This window comes from Pongo abelii, chromosome 10 (genome assembly GCF_028885655.2).
Source record: "Pongo abelii isolate AG06213 chromosome 10, NHGRI_mPonAbe1-v2.0_pri, whole genome shotgun sequence".
Lineage (NCBI taxonomy): Eukaryota > Metazoa > Chordata > Mammalia > Primates > Hominidae > Pongo > Pongo abelii.
The window spans coordinates 16,615,734-16,634,471 of NC_071995.2; the positions used below are offsets into that span (position 1 = coordinate 16,615,734).

General features: G+C 39.8%; 1 protein-coding gene across 4 annotated transcripts in view; it reads left to right on the forward strand.

Moving 5' to 3' along the window:
* The first annotated feature begins 6,221 nt into the window (after positions 1–6,221).
* Positions 6,222–18,738, forward strand: part of DERA (deoxyribose-phosphate aldolase) — a 358,665-nt gene continuing 346,148 nt past the window's right edge. For all 4 annotated transcript variants that reach the window (XR_010135729.1, XM_054526891.1, XM_002822988.6 and 1 more), the window contains exon 1: positions 6,222–6,827. Coding sequence is in view for 3 of the 4 variants with exons in the window: in XM_054526891.1 (XP_054382866.1) it covers positions 6,797–6,827 (31 nt within the window). In the remaining variant the exon portion in view is untranslated. The remainder of the gene's footprint in view (positions 6,828–18,738) is intronic.

Genomic DNA, 18,738 nt, shown 5'->3' on the forward strand with positions numbered 1-18,738 from the left:
CTGTAACAAGTGACCACAAATGTGTACCTTAAGACAACACAAATTTATTATCTTACAGTTTGGGAGGTCAGAAGTCCACAGTAGGTCTTGCTGGGCTTAAATTAAGGTGTCAGCAGAGCTGCAAGCCTTCTAGAGGCTCTACAGGACAATCTGTTCCCTTACCTTTTCTAGCTTCTAGAAGCCAGCTGCATTCCCTGGCTCATGGTTCCTTCCTCTTTCTTTACGTCCAGCAGTGTCCGTTTTTTAATCTCTTACTCTGAATGTGACTCTTTATCTCCTGCTGCCTTCTTTTACTTATAAGGAGGTTTGTAATTATATCGGGCCCACCTGAATAATCCAGGATAATCTTTCCAGTTCAAGATCTTCAGTTTAATCACATCTGCAAAGTCCCTTTTGCCATATAGGATGACATATTCACAGGTTCTGGGGATTGGGAAGTGGACATCTTTGTGGGGGCCATTAGTCATTAGTCTGCTTACCACACTTGGTAATGGTAGAATCCTACAGTAGAATTTAACAAAACTTTCAAGTACTTTGAAGAGTAGTGGTCACTTTTCTGTTCTCATGTTACTAAACCTTCAGCAGCATTCAATAATCATCCACTTCCTTGTTTTTGATTTTTTTTTAGCTTCTATGAAACTACACTCCTGGGTCTTTTTTTTTTTTTTGAGATGGAGTCTCGCTCTGTCACCCAGGCTGGAGTGCAATGGTGCGATCTCAGCTTACTGCAACCTCTGCCTCCCAGGTTCAAGTGATTCTCCTGCCTCAGCCTCCTGAGTAGCTGGGACAACAGGCACACGCCACCGCGCCCAGCTAATTTTTGTATTTTTAGTAGAGATGGGGTTTTGCCATGTTGGCCAGGATGGTCTTGATCTCCTGACCTCGTGATCCACCCGCCTCGGCCTCCGAAGTGCTGCGATTACAGATGTGAGCCACCGTGCCCGGCAGGGTCTTTTTATACCTTACTGACTGTTGTATTTGCCAGTTCCTCTTTTTTTTCTTGACTTCAGATCTGGGCTGTACTTTCTAGCTCTGTTCTCTAAAGAAAAATATCGTCTGCTGTTACTCAAGATCATCTGATAGGTTCTACGTCGTTGTCTATATGTTGTCTACCTGGCCTGCCTCTTTGAGCACCAGAGTTTGACAGCATAGTTGAGTGCTCCATCTTAACCTTTCATAACACTCAGACTTACCTATCGTAAGTCTTGATTTTTTTAATCAAACCTGTTTCTCCTTCAACCTTTCCCCATTCCACCTGGCACTAACTTATACTTACTTGTTCAGACTAAAAGACATGGAAATCCTTGACTCTGTTCTCTCTCATCCCCATGTCTATATGCAAGTCCTATGGGCTCTTCGAAGCTGTGCTTTGCCTCCTTTCCATTGTTACCACCCTAGGCAGGCTACCTTTATTTCTCAGTTCCTTCACAACTGCTCCCTCTTGCCCCTACTCATTCGTCTGGCTCTTGTCCCATCCATACTCCACACAGTAGGAAAGGTAATTGCTTTAGGATTTGAAGAGATGAGGTGATTTCCTTGTTAAGATCTGTAATGGTTTCCCATTATATCAAATTATGATTAGTTGGCTCTTGATACCTTTTGTGACTTTTTCATATTTCCCTTGCTTGCCCTGCTGTAGCCACAGTGGCCTCATTTCTGTCTCAAGTCCTTTTTACTTGATATTTCTGCTACTTGGTTCACTCTTACCTAAATGTTTGCTTGGCTGGATCCTTTCTTTGCATTCAGTTCTCCAGCTGGTCTGTATTCCATCTCTTCTCACTTCTTACTTAGTCCTATTTTATTCATACTTGTTAACACTATTTGAAATTTTGTTGCGTGTTTTTCAGCTTCATTGATTGGAAAGGTGACTGGTATGTTGTGAGTGCTCAATAGTTGTTGAAACAAGTCCCTCACCAAATCTTTTTAATCTCTCCCAGTAATCCATGTCAGACCAGGAAGACTGTTTTCCTGTTATCTCATATGTAGCAGGCCATCCTCCACTGAAGAGTGAGACATGGCGGGCATGGCAGACATGGCAAGACAAAGCTCTTACCTCTCCAGTGAACCCGTGTACAGCTTCAGCCGGTGTGAGACTGAAGTTACCCAGGAAGAATCCAGCTTTCACTTTGCCTTCTCATCCCATTCATCCTCTGGAGTCTCCTCTCTAGGTCCTAATTTCCAGTAGGTCATGGTATCCCAAGTTCCCACCTAATATTAGTAATTTGCCTTTTTATGAATCAATTACTTCTCTATTTTAGTGTCATCCAGAGGTTTCTTCCAGAAAGCGAGGATTGAGTGTGGTCATTCAATTCTCTTCAGAATATTTTTCATGTCAGTAAAGTTCAACACATTCTTTTTAATGTCTACAAAATACCATAGTAAAGATGCACCATAATTTATAACAAATTATAGATTACATTTTTTAGTAGTTGCTCTTGCTCAAATTCCATGGAAGTATTTAGCTGCCTTTTCTTTGAGACCAAGGTTGGGGAAAAATGGATGCAATTTTTCAAAAGGGAGCAACAACAAGATGAGGCATTGAAAAAGCAGACCAATGGAAAATATTTCTCAACTAGCTACCTTGCTTATGCTTTACACCTAGGGGATTAACAACTTAAAAAGCGGTTACTATATGTTACTGTGCATGTCTGTCTGCTACACTGCGGGGGTTACCCATGAAAACATTGTTAAAGCAAGAACATTCTCAGATAAGAGGAGGCCTAGCTTTTCTTTGGTTATCTATTTAATATAGAAATGCTTAATTGCAAGTGTGCTATAGTGTCACTTAGACTGAGGTGACTAGATCAGTAGAGTTCTTGGAGGCATCTAACAAATTTACCTTTGGAAACAAGGCCTAAGTATGCATCTAAATGATAGCTAATGAACAATAATAATACTTTATAGATTGAATCACTTTAATGAGAGAATAGAACATGGTCAAGTGGAAGGTAACTGATTTTAGTTTAAGGACAAGTATGGAAATGATACAAGTGCCTTATGTTAGGTTTCAATGTTAACATATGTGTCGCTTTTTAATCTCTCCCAGTAATCCAATGAGATAGGTAATTGTCTCCGTTGCATATATGGAAAACCTGAATTTCAGAGAGGTTTAATGGTTTGTCTAATAAGTTTAGCTTCCAAGAGATAGTAGGGAATAGTAGTGTGTAGTCTAATGTTATATATTGTTATATGATTATATATTGCCAGGTTTTAAGCAATCCTCTAGTACTTACAGGTAAATCTCTCTTAGCCTCAGTTTATCTGTACAGGGAGAAAAGAGTTCTCACACACAGATTTTTTTCAGGAAAAATCTTATAAATATGAAATACCAAATACTTTATGGAAAGGACTTAATTCACAGGAAGCACTTAATATTAGCGAGTATTATATATTCTATCAGTGATTCCCAAGCTTTAGGATTCTGTGGCCAATAGACTTTAAAACGGGGGAGAGGAGATGGAATGGTTGGCTTCTAGCCAACTGAGGCTATTAAAAAAGAAAAAATAATTATCTATCACCACAATCTTTATAAAACGACATTTTAAAATTCAAATTGGTAGTGAACAACGTCTCAGAATGAAGGAGTGTTATTTAAATTGAATAAATTTAGCGTCATAAAAGACTGTATAATTCTTTTTTTTTTTTTTATTTTACCATGAACTAGGAATTGGATGTTCTATTAGTCTCCCTCCAGTTCTAAAATATTTTGACTCTAATATTCATACTTCTTCATAGTCCTCCCTGCTCCTACACTTTTCTCCATCTGACCTAGAAATGCTGGCTGACAGTTTGTAGTCTAAGTGGTTATTTACCTAATGAACTTGTGAATAATTGCTCTTAGAAATCATAGGAGTAGAGACTATATGAAATGAAATTTGACTGGATCAAACAATAGGCAGTATAAGAAAAGTAACAAAGACAACAATATACACTCATTCATTTAACAAATATTTATAGTCTACTAATTGCCAACTACTGTACTAGATCCTACATATGATGAACCAAACACAAATGATCTATGCCCTTTGGAACTTAAAATTTGTTTTACTCCTATCTCCCAGAACTGGTAGGTTCTTAGAAGCTTCAAGATAAATATTACGTATTCCTAGAGCTTTAATTTTAATTAGAGGAGGAGTGAGGGTGGGAAGATAATTAGGTAATTTATTTGGCAGTTTAAAATTTACATTGAAAAACATCAATGAATAGGAATAGCATGCAAAATTTACATGGCTTAAAAAAATGTAATACTTTAAAAGCAATTTTACTCTTGTAAGAGTCAGTTTGGGCTATGGCTCCAGATTGGCATGCATAGTTTATTTTCCTCTGCTTCTCGTTTGTGGTTCTTTACATTTAGTTTGCATAAACATTGTTTGAAGAAACATTAAAATTACAGATTCCAGGGTCCTAGAGATTCTGATTGAGTAGGGCTGTGAGGAAGCCCAGAACTGCTTTAGAAAAAGCTCTTGGGTGATTCCCATGCAGTGGTCTATAGCTCTTTCTTTGAGGGGACTTGCCTTAGGGATACTTTAGAAGTTTCATAAGGCAATAAATTTAAAAGAAATCTTCACAAAGTGAAATATAGGAACATTTCTCTGTGAAAGAAACTCATTTTTTGCATACTATCCCTGTTGTCTCTCCTAATATTGCCAAATTAACATACTTTTAAACTGCAGAGATTAATTTGAGATTAATACATTCAACAGGTCCATTTTAGAAAAAGTCCTTGAGAAATTCTTGACTGATACATTGCTAAAACGTTTGCTTTAAGAGGCTGCCCTAATTCTGATTTTTCAACTAAGGATATCACAACTTAAAAACAAACAAACAAACATTTATGTAATGAATGGTATGGAATCTGGTTTGGAGTTGTGTCTACTTCTAAAAATAGAATTTCATGTATTGCCTTTGTATCTTCTAGAGATGTGAATGATCTCCAGCCAGAGACCACCAATAACACACCTACAAGTGGACAAAGTTGTGTTTATTGACTTATTGTAACAAGGGAGAATGCTTCCCATGGGGACCTAATGTGAGGTGTTTCAGTAAGAGGATGTTAGAAACGACGTAGGATTTGGGCCTGTCATAGGTGATTTGGGGAAAGTTCAAGGAAGGATCTGGACTGGATGATGGTAGGAACTGGTGATAATAGTGCATCTTAATTCTTATCTAAAACACAGGAATGGAGTGAAGCTAGAACTGATTGGTAAAGAAGTCATAATAGCTAGGATAGGGGCTATTTGAACAATATTCACGGTTTTCTATTATCAGACATGATTATGATTATGTTTTTGTTGATTCATTATGGTCACAATGGCCTTGGCTGATGCTGTTCTGTGAAATTGTATATGTTTAACCAGGGAAAACCATGGTCCAGTTGTGAGTTTCAGGCCAGCTCCAGGCTTTCAGGGCCTGGTTTTCTCTTTTTCAAGGTTAATATAAAAAAGAAAAGTGCTATATAGTATGTATGAATAGGATCTAGACACATCCGAAACATTCAACAGTGGCTGTGTGTGGACAAGGCTGAAAGCTCAGTGTAAAGGAGTATACAAATATTACTATTCCTATTTAAAACAGCTCAGTAATTACTGTGTGAACTTGACAATAACATTAACAGCTTCCATTTTTTAGGCATCTACTGTATGCCATGTTATGTACTAGGTGCCTTGCATACATTCAACAGCTTTGCAAGGTGAACATATTTTGATCATCTCCACTTTACAGGTAAGTAGACAGACTATTATTTCCAGAACCGCCAAGTTACATTTATTAAATGGAAGAGCTGGTATATTAATGGGTTCAGCTCATTTTGAGCCCACTGTATTTCCACTATACCAGGATGCCTTTCTATTCAGAACTTTGATGTCTAAAGGTACAGCAATGGAGATAAAATACATTATTGGCAGGATTGTTCAGAGACTCAAATGCTATCATACATCTATATATGATGTATGAAAGCACCTAGCACAATAACTGGCTCATGGTAGACAAATCATAACTAACTGTACTCTGTTTTCATAGCAGAGGTGCCTCTAAACGTGAGTACAGATAAGTTAACTACATTGAGGTTGTGGAGTGACTCGACGATTTTAACCTCTTGGTCACAGAGAAATCAGGCTGAAGCATTTTACCTTTATAGAATCATAGAATCTTAAAGAACCAAGAAATTGTCAAGGTCTTCTTTTACAGATGAGAAAAACGAAGCTCAGAAAAGCAGTTAATTTGCCCAGAGTCACACATTTAATTATTGCCTGGGCTTGGCTAAGAAACCAGGTCTTCTGACTCCTAAACCCTTGCCTTCTTCAGGCCACATAGCTGCTGCTTTTCATGACGTGTAGATTAGAAAAGTCAGTGTGCCCTGGGGCCCTTGATTGCTCCGTGGTTTCCCTAACAAGGATATGGGATCCCTGCTGACATTTCAGATCTTAAGTTGCAGAGCTCTGCACTTGGATCCTCTTCCTTCTTGTTATATAATCTTACAGTTAAAAGTTTCTAGGAATATTTTTATTACGTGCAATTGGCAACTTCAGTATTTTTAAAAGGGTGTTGGTAGCATTATTTCCGGGAGCTACTTAGCGTTCCGGTTCGGTACCTCGTGGAGAAGACGGGGGAGGGGAGCAGCGAGATTTCCTTGCGGAGCAATAGGCCTAGGGTCGTGACCTCGTGGCCCGGGCCCGCGACTCCGCCCCGGGAGCGGGCAGGGGCGGGGCGAGCGCTCCAGCTGGCGGGAAGCAGGAAGGGCCGCGCGCGGCGCAGAGGCGGGCGCCTACCCGCCGGCAGCTTCGGAGCTGCCCACGCCATGTCCGCGCACAATCGGGGCACCGAGCTCGGTAAGGGGCCCGCGGGGCTCCCCATCCCCTCTCCCTCGCGTTCAGCGCCGCCGGGACTAGCGCGGTGCCTGCTGCCGCCCATTGCCCTGGCTGTGGGTCCCCGAGGGGTTTTCGCTGGGGCGGGAAGCAGTGGCGTCTGGTCCGCACTCACCCCAAGTAAAGGCCGAACCCGACACGTTCGCGCCGCTTGCCTTTGCACCTAAGCTTTTACTCTTGTATGCGGAAGGAGTAGGAAAGGGTTAGATTATTATCTTCCTGCCTTTTCGTCCTCTCTAGCTCGCTGGTTGGAAAACCCAACAACCCAAAAAACAAAACCCAAAACAAACAACCCCCAAGCAGGTAAAACCAGATAAAAACCTTCCTTCTCCTCCTTTTAGTAGAATACTTGTGTAATTTAATGCAGTATTTCCGTAGATAATTTTAACCGTAACCTTGAAGTGGCCGTGCTCGTGGAAAAGTTGTCAGCCTTCTGTGCTCAAAATGTAACACTGCAGATTGCATAGGATTTTAGAGTTACAAAGATTTGTTAAAGTACCTGTATTATTTCCTAGTTTTCTTATTTTTTATATTTGTTCAAATATTGGCAAGAAACCTTAGTTCAGATTTCTTAACATGTGAAAAATTGATAATTCAAACAGCAAAACCATGATCAAGATAAGGTTTAAGCGTCTCGTTTAAGTATTATAGCTTGGATGTCTGTGTATCCAGGATCTTTAACTTCTTACCTGTGTGACTTCGGACAAATTAATAACTTTGCGCTTAAGTTTCTTCATCTGTAAAGTGGTTATTATGGTGGTAGTTACCTTATAAGGCCGTTAGGAGATTAAATAGGAGGATACATGTAAAGTAGTTTGGTATATTGTGGGCACCTAGTAAGTCTTCAGTATAGATAGTATATGGAGTTATGGTTTTAGGGGCTAATTTTGAGAAAATTGGCTGTAAATTATATGTAACACATACAGGTAGTTCCTTTTCGCCCCCCTTAAAAGTGACTTGTACTTAAACAGTCTGCACTTCCAAGAAGTGTTCTGGAATTTTTGTCGAATGGTAAGAGAGTAAATCTATCATTTTAAAGACAGTTGATTTCCTAACCTAGTTGATTTTGTTTTAGTCACTGTCCTCTAGCTGATTATGTTTTAAACTCTAGTCCCATCTCTGGAACGTGGTCTTAATAACGGCATATTTCTTAGATTGGAATATCCTTGAAGGTGGTGGATATGGGACGGGTTTGGGGCGGTGTCTTACCTTGATATTTCCAGTAATATGACCATGTGATTATGCATACATCAAGGATGTGCCCTAAATTTCCCAAAACTTGGAAGTTTTAAATTTTTCTTTCAAAAAACATAATTGAACCATTTTTAAATTTATTTCTTTGCAGTAATTAGAATCAATCACTTGCATTCATTTGTTGAAAAGTAAAAGTATAGACATAAATCATTGCCAGGTAGAACAATAGTAAATGTGGTTTTTATGCAGCTATCGAAATGATCATAGCTTTGTTTTTATTAGCTTATTTGTTAAAATCAGATTTTTTTCCTTCACAGGTATTAATCCTTAATCCAAACAGGTTTAAACTGAAATGCTAAAATAAGTTATTTGAATTAGGTACTAGGGAAAAAAATCAGTATTCATTTATGCAGTATATTAACTGATGATTTTGAAAGTAATTTTCTAATTGAAAGTCTTTTTAATAAACATTGTAACTAATTTCTAAAATAACATTTTTGTTCCCATTTCTTATTACAAAAGGAATTCATGGTTATTGTAAAAATTCTAGAAAATACAGTTAGCACAAAAATATCGTAGAATTATTACTAGTCCAATCACTGTTATTTATGATTTGCTGTATATACTTCTAGTTCATAGACTTAAAAAAACATAGAGTTCCTTCAGCCTGACCCTCATGATTAAAAAGTCTTTAAGGAAAACATTGGCATTTGGACGTATGAAAGATGTTTTCCAAATAGGGAAGGTACCCTCTAGCTTTAATATTAGAGGATGGGGCCCAGCATTCTGAGTTTTGACAAGTCCTGTGGGTAGTACTGAAGCATACCCAAGTTTGAGAACCATTGGCTTAATGATCTCCAAGGTACTATCAAATTTTGTACCTAGACTATTATGCCCTATATAGTCTATTAAAATGTACAGATATTCTTCTATTTTATTAGATGCCACTTAACTATTGTCTAAAATGTAGGTGTCACATGGGTAGTGATCTTTCTTTTGTTCACTGATGTGTCCCAAGTACCTAGAATAGTGTTTGGTACACAGAAGGCCCTCAAAAATGGCTTGAGGCTGGACATGGTGGCTCATGCCTATAGTCCTGGCACTTTGGGAGGCCAAGGCAGCCGGATCACTTGAGATCAGAAGTTGGAGACCAGCCTGGCCAACATGGCGAAACCCCCTCTCTACTGAAAATACAAAAATTAGCTGGGCGTGGTGGCGCATGCCTGTAGTCCCACCTACTTGGGAAGCTGAGGTACGAGAATCGCTTGAACCCAGAGAGTGGAGGTTGCAGTGAGCCGGAATTGTCACTGCACTCCATTGGATGACAGACTGGAGACAGACTGTGTCTCAGAAAAGATAAAAAAAAAAAGAAAAAGAAAAAGTCTGTGGAATGAAGGAATGAATTGAGAGCTGCTTCTTACTTGGGGGAACTGGGGAATCTACCTGGTCCCCGTGTATGGTTGCATGGACAGGTGCTGTGAAGCTTGGCACCTTCTTTCTCTTTGTGAGTATTATTAAGATTCAGTTTTGTTACATCTGTCTTCAGAGATATCTCAAGAAGCCTATAAAGGATGTAGACAGTGTAACTTCCTTGCAAATGTTATCTTTGGAGGCGTCTGGAGAATGGGGGTGTTATTAGATGACTTCTAAGGATCTCCCTGCTCTGTCTCTGTGTGTCTGAAAACTCTTCTGTACAAAAAGGAACATTTCAAAGATATCTGAAAAATAACCATGATAAGATTTTGTATTTTTTTTTTGAGACAGAGTCTCACTCTGTTGCCCAGGCTGGAGTGCACTGGTGCCATCTCGGCTCGCTGCAACCTCTGCCTCCCAGGTTCAAGCAATTCTCCTGCCTCAGCCTCCCGAGTAGCTGAGATTACAGGTGCTCGCCACCACGCCTGGCTAATATTTTTGTATTTTTAGTAGAGACGGGTTTTTGCCATGTCGGCCAGGCTGGTGGGATTTTTTTATTTTAAGAAGCACATTTATTTAGGTAGTTATTGAGTACCAATCTGTACTGGGTAGTATTACCCTAGGCTGGGGGTACAAGATAATCAGGGATGGTCACTGCCTTCACAGAGCTATTAAGAGGTCTGGTTCAGGAGCTGGACATCAAGCTAGAGCTACAATTAAAATAAATGCAAGTGTGATGTGCAATTATTTTTCATTTATTTTTGTCTAAAAATCAGATAGATGTACCTAGACTGTGCTTTAAATGGGTTGTGAAAACAGAATGTCCTGGTCCTTTTGCATTATAATTTTTAATTTCCTTTTAAAAGAACCTACGAATTAGGGATTCAGGGAGCTCATTTTTGGCATTCCTGCTAAGGTATAACTTGGGTACAGAGTGTTTCTGATTTGGGTGATGGTGATTTTCCACTGCAAAGTTAACGTTTAATTTTTGGAATGGATATTTATTTATTTATTTATTTATTGTTTCAATAGAGACCATGTGTCAGTATGTTGACCAGACTGGTCTCAAACTGCTAGCCTCAAGTGATACTCCAGCCTCTGCCTCCCAAAGTGCTAGGATTATAGGCATGAGCCACTGTGCATGGCCTAGAATGGCATCTTAAACCTCAACGATAGGCAAGGCTATCTGTTTGCATAATAATTCTTCACCTTATTTAATACCTACTGTGTGCAGACACTGTGCTTAGGTGCTGGGTATAATGATAGTGTTAACCCAGAGCTCTAGCTACTTGTAAGGCACTATGCTGAATGCTTGAAATTCTCATTTAGTCCACAATGGCCCTGTGAGGGAGATAGCATGATCCATGTTTACACATGAGCAAACTGAGGTACAGGGAGTTTTAAGTAACTTGCTGAAAACCAGTTAGGTATAGCTAATGTGGCAGAGCCAGAATTCAAGCCCAGGTGATCTGGTGCTAATAACGCTACATGCTTAAACAACCACTCTGTGTCGATTGGTGCTAACTGGGAGCACTACACCCTAATGTCAGAAAAGTCAAATAGATAACTGGTGAATAATGTTAATGTTACTCTTTTAGGTTTGATTTGTCTGTTTAAAACATAAAGGTTACTGTTTTATTGCCATAACCCACATCTTAACCATTGCAGTTTGTTTCAGAGAAGATGCAGTTTATCCTGAGGGAGAATGGAAAAGTCCAAACTTTGGTAGATTATGCGAGTAGGGTTAGATGTTAGTGAAGTTTTCAAGGATGGCATGTCAAAACCAGACTTCCTCTGGAACTGCTTCATGTGGATATACTGGTGAGCCTCAGAGCATCATGTGATGGTGACCAGGGAGTGACCTCAAGGTGAACAGAGTGGGGCTTTTGTGTGCGTGTTTGTTTTGGTCTCTTGCAGTTTTGTGAAACGTCATCTTTCATACTCCAGTGTTTGGGCTGGCCTCAGCTTCCTAGGTTTAAAAACCAATACTGTTTCTTTTTTTTTTTTGAGACAGAGTCTCACTCTGTCACCCAGGCTGGAGTGCAGTGGTGCAATCTCGGCTCACTGCAACCTCCGCCTCCTGGGTTCAAGCGAATCTCCAGTCTCAGCCTTCTGAGTAGCTGGGATTACAGGCATGCGCCACCATGCCTGGCTAGTTTTTGTATTTTTAGTAGAGATGGGGGTTTCACTGTGTTGGCCGGGCTGGTCTTGAACTCTTGACCTCAGGTGATCCACCTGCCTCGGCCTCCCAAAATACTGGGATTACAGGCATGAGCCATCACACCCGGCACAATCCTGTTTCTTGATGTATTCTTTTAAAAAATTTTTAAAATAAGAGATGGGGTCTTGCTGTGTTGCCTAGGCTGATCTTGAACTCCTGGGCTCAAGCAGTTCTCCCTCTGTGGCCTCCGAAGTGGCTGGGACTATAGGCTGTAGTCACTGTGCCAGGCTCTTGTTCTTTAGGTTAAAAAAAATTAAGTAGAAATAGTGAAGTATTTGATAATTTTGTTAATTTGAAGTGACTTTTTTGTCCTTGATTTCTACATCTGGAGTTTCTCTTAGTAGTTTCCTGAAAAATAGAACTGGAATCTCTTTAGCTGTAAACAAGATAAACAGTTAAGGAATCTATGGCTCACAAGTGAGAAGTGACCTAATACACCTTACAAAGTCCCCATATTTCGTTTTATTGAGATAGAGGGCTTTAAATTTTGCCTTTAAGTTAAAAAAGTCAATTCCTAGTGAATTGACTAAAACATAAAACAAAAAACTAAAACATAAGGCAGTGTATTCTTCATTAGGTGGCATATGAAAATTTGACTCTAGCTCTTAGCTCAGGTGGTAAGAGAATTTAAAAATTTTTAGATTTCTGCAGGGAATTTCCCAACTGGAGTTAATTTGAGGTTTCTTTAAACAATAAAATTGATTTGCGTAATTTTAAGTTAATGTGGGTTTTATGTCTGAATCTAATTTTTTTCTCTTTAATATTTAATACTTAACATACATACGTTACTTTAGGTTTCATAGAGTGCTTTTACTAACATAATCTCTTTTAATTCTCCCAGGAATCCATTGTGCTACGCATTATCATTCTCGTTTCATGGATGAGAAAACTAAGGCTCAGAAAACACAAGAAACTTGCTTATTATACCTCAGAGCTAGTAAGAGTTGAGGTCAAGACTCAAATGCAGAACTTCTGATTACAGGTTTTTTACCCTTTGCTTTACACCAACGGTCCCAGACCTTTTTGGCACCAGGGACTGAACTGGTTTTGTGGAGGACAGTTTTTCCACAGACTGGGGTAGGGGTGGGTGTTTCAACAAGGTATTTCTGGCTTATCTTATAATTTCCCTTTCCCAGCACCAAAGTCAGCCAGTTCTCCATGGAGCATTTTTTTCAGTGGATAACGATACTGAGAAGCCAAGATGTGAGCACTAGGTATGCTCATTGTGATGGGTGACTCTCTTCCCAAGGCCCTCAGCTGGCAGAGCTGAAAAATGTGTGTACTGTATACACACACACACTTCTAGATTCATCTACCTATCATCTCTCTGTATCTACATAGTGAAAACCATGAGTTCACACTAATACCACCAGTTCTGGTCCAGCACCACAGGATTTATCCCAGTTTTCTCCCTTTCCATATTTGAAACACTCCATGTGCTTCCCCTGGCCCCAGCAGACGTTCTTTTCACTGTTCTCAGGCTCTGACCCCTGAGCTGGGCCTCCCTCCTGTGAGGCTGCCTTCCTCATCCCGCTGGTGCTTCGTCCCCCACAGCAGGCTGCTGCCTACACAAATCTCCCTGTTACCTTAGTGTGGGGCTGTGGAGCTCTGTGCCCGGCCGCCTCTCCTCCCTCTCCAGGTGGATACCCTCCTTACCCTGCTTGCGCTTCCACTCCCCATGTCTTGCTCCCGCTTTGTGCAGATCCCCTCCTTGTTCTGATTGGACTCTGGGCTACCCCATACTGTTTGGCCCACTCTGGGCCATAGTGGTGCCCCCATTTCAACCTGGCTCAAATGACTCCGTTGTTCACGTCCTCTTCAGTGCCCCACCCCAGCGGTTTAGGACAATCGTTTGGGAAGGGGAAGGGGGCCAGAATAATTTGTTTTTTTAATTTTTAAAATGTAAATATATAAGAATATTTTAAAAACCTTTATGTGGAGTGCCTGCTGTTCCTGGCACTTGTTACTTGCTGCTCATGGTCATGGCAGGGATGCCAAGGTGAGCCTGACCTGGTCTTTGCTTTCCCAGAGCTCACAGGCAACTAAGGAAGATGTTTATGTAAATCACCACACACAGCATGTTAAAACTGACAACAGGAAGGTGGTGGGATTGGAAGGATAAAGACGAATTCACAGACGGTCCAGGGAGGGTTTTTTGGAGAGGATATTTCTGACGGAGTAGTTTCTACAAAGGGACTAACAAAAGCAGCCTGGCATGTTTCATTAACTATAGAAACTCAATTTTCAGGTATCTAGTGTAATCTTCTCATTATACTATAATGGCTAAGAGTAATGTTTTCATGAAGAAAGAAAAAAAATCCTTCATAGCCTATGTATGAAATACATACACTGAATCAATAATTATGTACATTTTAGATTTTAACTGGGGCATCCTTTTGTGAATGCTGACTACTTTGATTTTACCTTAGAAGTCTTTTACTTTTTGCTTGTAAGCATAAATGATGAGGCTGTCTTTTATTATTGTGATACTGTTTGATAAATAGAAAAACTATAAAGTAATAATTTGGGTTTGTGGTATAATTAAATAATTAAAAGTCCTCTGCGGTGCCTGCTAAGTTAAAAAACATTTTTTTTTTAAAAAGCATCTAAGCCCGGTGGATTTTAATTATTAGGAAGGAAGAAAAACTTCAAGCACTTATTTAAAATGGGATGCCTCTGCCAGGAAAGAAAGACTAGCAAATGAGACAGCAGACAGAGCCCTTGAGGATGCGATTTAAACATGTCACCAGAAATTGTTTAAGTGGAGAGCTCTGGCCCTTTTAAAACACTGTCTGTCACTTGAGGATTGGGTCACCTTGAAATGTGTTCATCTTTTGAGTTAAAGGCATAAAAAGGCACTTTGAAATTTTTCAGTTAACTTTGGTGTGTGTTGTGTGTGTGTCTACGAATGTACTTCTCCTCAGCCTGCCTCAGCTGTAACAGTGAGTTCCCTAGAAACCAAAGTGGTTGCAAGGGAAGGATAAATGTTTAATCTTGGCTCCAGCAAACTATACAGATTTTTTAAATGTTGAGACACTCTGGCTGCAACTTCTGGCTCTCTTTGTATAGTCAGGCCTTCCTCCCGCAAAGCAAAGTCTAAGACGAGAGTAGCTGCTGGTAGTTATTTCCTAAAAAGGTGCCACTTAACTGGTGTCTTTGTTCTTTTGGAAGGTGGTTAATGATGCCAAGGTCTTTAAAGTCTGGAAAAATATCCAAATTAACTGCTCTCATAATCCAGATTCATATAAGGTTTTCAACTGTCCGCCTAATGGACTGCCCCACAGCCTCAGAAAGAAATGTGTGTGTGTGTGTGTGTGTGTGTGTGTGTGTGTGTGTGAGAGAGAGAGAGAGGGAAGGAGGGAGAGAGACAGAAAAGAGATTTCATTCAAATGTCTAAAATTTGACATTGAACTAGGTATCTGGCCTGCTGAAGGTATAGATAGAGACTCCTTCTCTGTGATGTAGAAATTCTTGAATAAACATTACCTCTTATGAATATTTCAGATACTCTTTTCTAGGAAAATAATAGTGTCCACACTTATAAGCCTACTTCTTTTTGTTGTTGTTTTTCATGTCATGGAATTTCCTAGCAGAAAGGCATGTTTGCTATCAGTCCAGCCCCCGTCTGTTGTGGGTAAGAAAATTGAGACCTAGGGAAGTTAAGCCTGTGGTCACATGGCTGGTTAGAGGTAGTCCTGGAATGGAAATTCAGGCTCTCTCTATGCTCGTTTAGTCTAGCACGTTGTGTTACCTTCTTTTCCACTAGTTTACCGTGAGCTTGGCTGGGCTCTGACCCTGCCTCAGAGTCACCTAAGATGCTTGTTAAAAAATACAGATTCCTGAGCCCCACAATAGCTTTAATTATTTGTATTATAGGAGCTGGGCGTGGTGGCTCACTCCTGAATCCCAGCACTTTGGGAGGCGGAGGCGGGCGGATCACGAGGTGAAGAGATTGAGACCATCCTGGCCAATATGGTAAAAGCGCGTCTCTACTAAAAGTACAAAAATTAGGTGGGCTTGGTGGCACGTGCCTGTAACAGTTCCAGCTACTCGCGAGGCCGAGGCAGGAGAATTGCTTGAACCCGGGAGGCGAGGTTGCAGTGAGCCGAGATCACGCCACTACACTCCAGCCTGGCGATAGAGCAAGACTCCGTCTCAAAAAAACCCCCAAAAAAAAAAAAAAAACCCAAAAAAACAAATGATTTGTATTATGGGGAGAAAGCCCTTGAGTCTGCATTTTTATGAGATTCCCAGATAGCTCTTACGAATGAATTCTGCAGGGTCAGAACCATGCAGTAAGCTGTGGAGTAGACCCAGGTTCAGATTCAGAGTATCTTTAATTACCATCTATTGTTTTTTGATAAATCTTCTGTCATTTTTACCTTATCTTATTATCTTTATATATCATATATTTTACATTGATAAGCAAAGTTTCTCTAAGCAAATATGGAGAGAAATTAGCCTTTTTATTTGATTGAGATAAGTGAAGAAATGTGTTAAAGTGAATGTGAAGGCATATTGGAAACATCGGGGTGACGTAGTGAAGTAAGTGCATATATCTGAAAAGTGCACTTGTGTCTAAAAAGGGACATACTTTATTCGAATGATGCCAGTGGTTAGTGGAAGGATATAATCAGTGTTCTTGATGATTCTGGAAATTGACATAAGGATATCTTCTCTGTGGTCTCAGAGACTGGAGGAGATAGACCCCTAATCCCATTAGCTGAAGATGTGAGATTAACCAGAAAGAGTAATTCCATTAATTTTCTGGTAGAAAAAAACATATTCATGTTTCCTTGAGATTATGGATTAAGTTTGTATTTTGGACTCAGGGAAGAAAGTAGGTTGTAACAATTCCTATTGTATTTGGTGAAGGAGCTCAAGATCTGTATATTGTGGTATTTTGAGGGAGATTATTTTTTCTTCAGTAAGTAGCGAGAAACTTAAGTGCTTCTAATAGTTTTCCAAAGAGGCCAGGCATGGTGGCTCATGCCTGTAATCCCAGCACTTTGGGAATCCGAGGCAGGCAGATCACCTGAGTTCAGGCGTTCGAGACCAGCCTGGTCAACATGGTAAAATTTCGTTTCTACTAAAAATATGAAAAAAATTAACCGGGCTTGGTGGCGAGCACCTGTAATCCCAGCTACTCGGGAGACTGAGGCAGGAGAATCGCTTGAACCCAGGAGGCAGAGGTTGCAGTGAGCCGAGATCACGCCATTGCACTCCAGCCTGGGTGACGAGCAAAACTCCATCTCAAATAATAATAATAATAATAAATTTTCCAAGGAATAAACAAGAAATGTGTTTTAGTTTTGTGTCTTTATAAGCAGAGTTTTCCTTTTTTAACTTTTGACTTCTTAGGAGGCAATCATTATTATAATCTCAAAGTCATTCATTCAGCATGTGTATGTTGAGTACTGTGAACTCATCACTGTCCATGTCTTTGTGAAAGCTACAAGAGCAATAGAACTTAGGAGCCCTGCCCTTGAGAAGCTTACCTTCATCAAATTTTAAAATATCCCTGGGGAAGTACACTGCCTTATTCTTGTCAAGGAAAGCAAACTGTGGCCATCATCAGGATATGCACTTGCCCTGTTTGAAATGATTAGCCAGTCAACATTGTATTATTAACCTTTAGATAATCATTTAAAAATGCTGTGGGAAATCTCTTGAGCTAGGCAAAGGTCTGATATGGATTTTTATTAGTGAAAACATTTCCATAGATCTGTCTCCAGCAAGAAAAAAAATCATAATTTCAGTCTGCAGATGAATGCTATATTTGACTGAGTGTTGCATTAAACTACTAATTAATATAGAGAAATTTTGGGACACAGTGATTAGCATGTAGAGTCTAGAAAATAGGCATTGGTGCTGGTAATACTGAAGACTGTCTGAAAGAAAAGCATCCTAAAGAAAGTTCAGATGTTTTGGTGCTTGACAGTAGTTATTTTTACAGGCCAAGTTGAAATTAGGTATCCTGTGGAAAGAATGTCAGGGAATGTGTACCTGCCCATTTGTGCTTCATTGAATGCATTGTGGTTTATCTGGGAAGGATACACAATTGAGACCCAGGCACGTTAGTTGTAGATCTGATAGCATCTAGCTGTGGAACCTTGCGGGGTGGGGAGGGGCTTCAGTACACTGGCTTGTACTTTCCAAGTCTGTAAAACAGACACACGAGAATGTAGGTTCATCAGTCGTAAGGTTTGTACCACTCTGGTGGGGGATGTTGATAATGGGGGAGGCTATGCATGTGTGGGGCAAAGCTTATGTGGGAAATCTCTGTACCTTCTGTTCAGTTTTGCTGTGAATCTGAAACTGCTCTAAAAAATAGTGGGTTTTGTTTTTGAAAAACAGACACAGATTTCTGAAAATCCTTCTAGTTCTGAACTTCTTTGAGTCTTCTGATCATTCCTTAAAATGACCATTTGGTGGAATTGTAGGTCTAGAATGTTCCCTGTGCTTGGAGTTCAGACCTTTTCCTTCCTTCTCTGGCCGGCATAATCTTCTCTGGCTTTCAAGGCTCTGAATTCCAGTGATCAGTTGACATTTTCTGCCCTATCTCTGATGACTAGACACATTATATTTTCTTTTTCTCTAGATGTCTCATGAATGTATACCTTGACTTAAAAATTCTTATGTGAACAGAGCCTTTTATTTTGTATTCATTCCTCTGCATGGCAGAATATTGGTTATAGTCTTAACTTTTTTTTTTTTTTTCATAAAAATATCTTGTGAATTCATCTCTTCCTCTCTTCTATTTCCTAGGCTTGGCTCATTCTATCACACATCTGAATCACAATGGTGGCTTCATAGCTGGTTTCTTTACCTCTGGGCTTTCTCATCTGCCCCTGAAAAATCCATATTTGGTTAAACTTTTTCTTGTTGTTTTTTCAAATAGAACACATTTATTCATCTCCAATTTGCTTTTCTGATTATTTGGTTCCTTCAGAATGTTCTTTCATTTCATGAAAAGTATGTAATCTTACTTAAACAAATTACTGTATTCTCTATCTTTAGTTGAAGAAAATAATTGAGTTAGTGAGT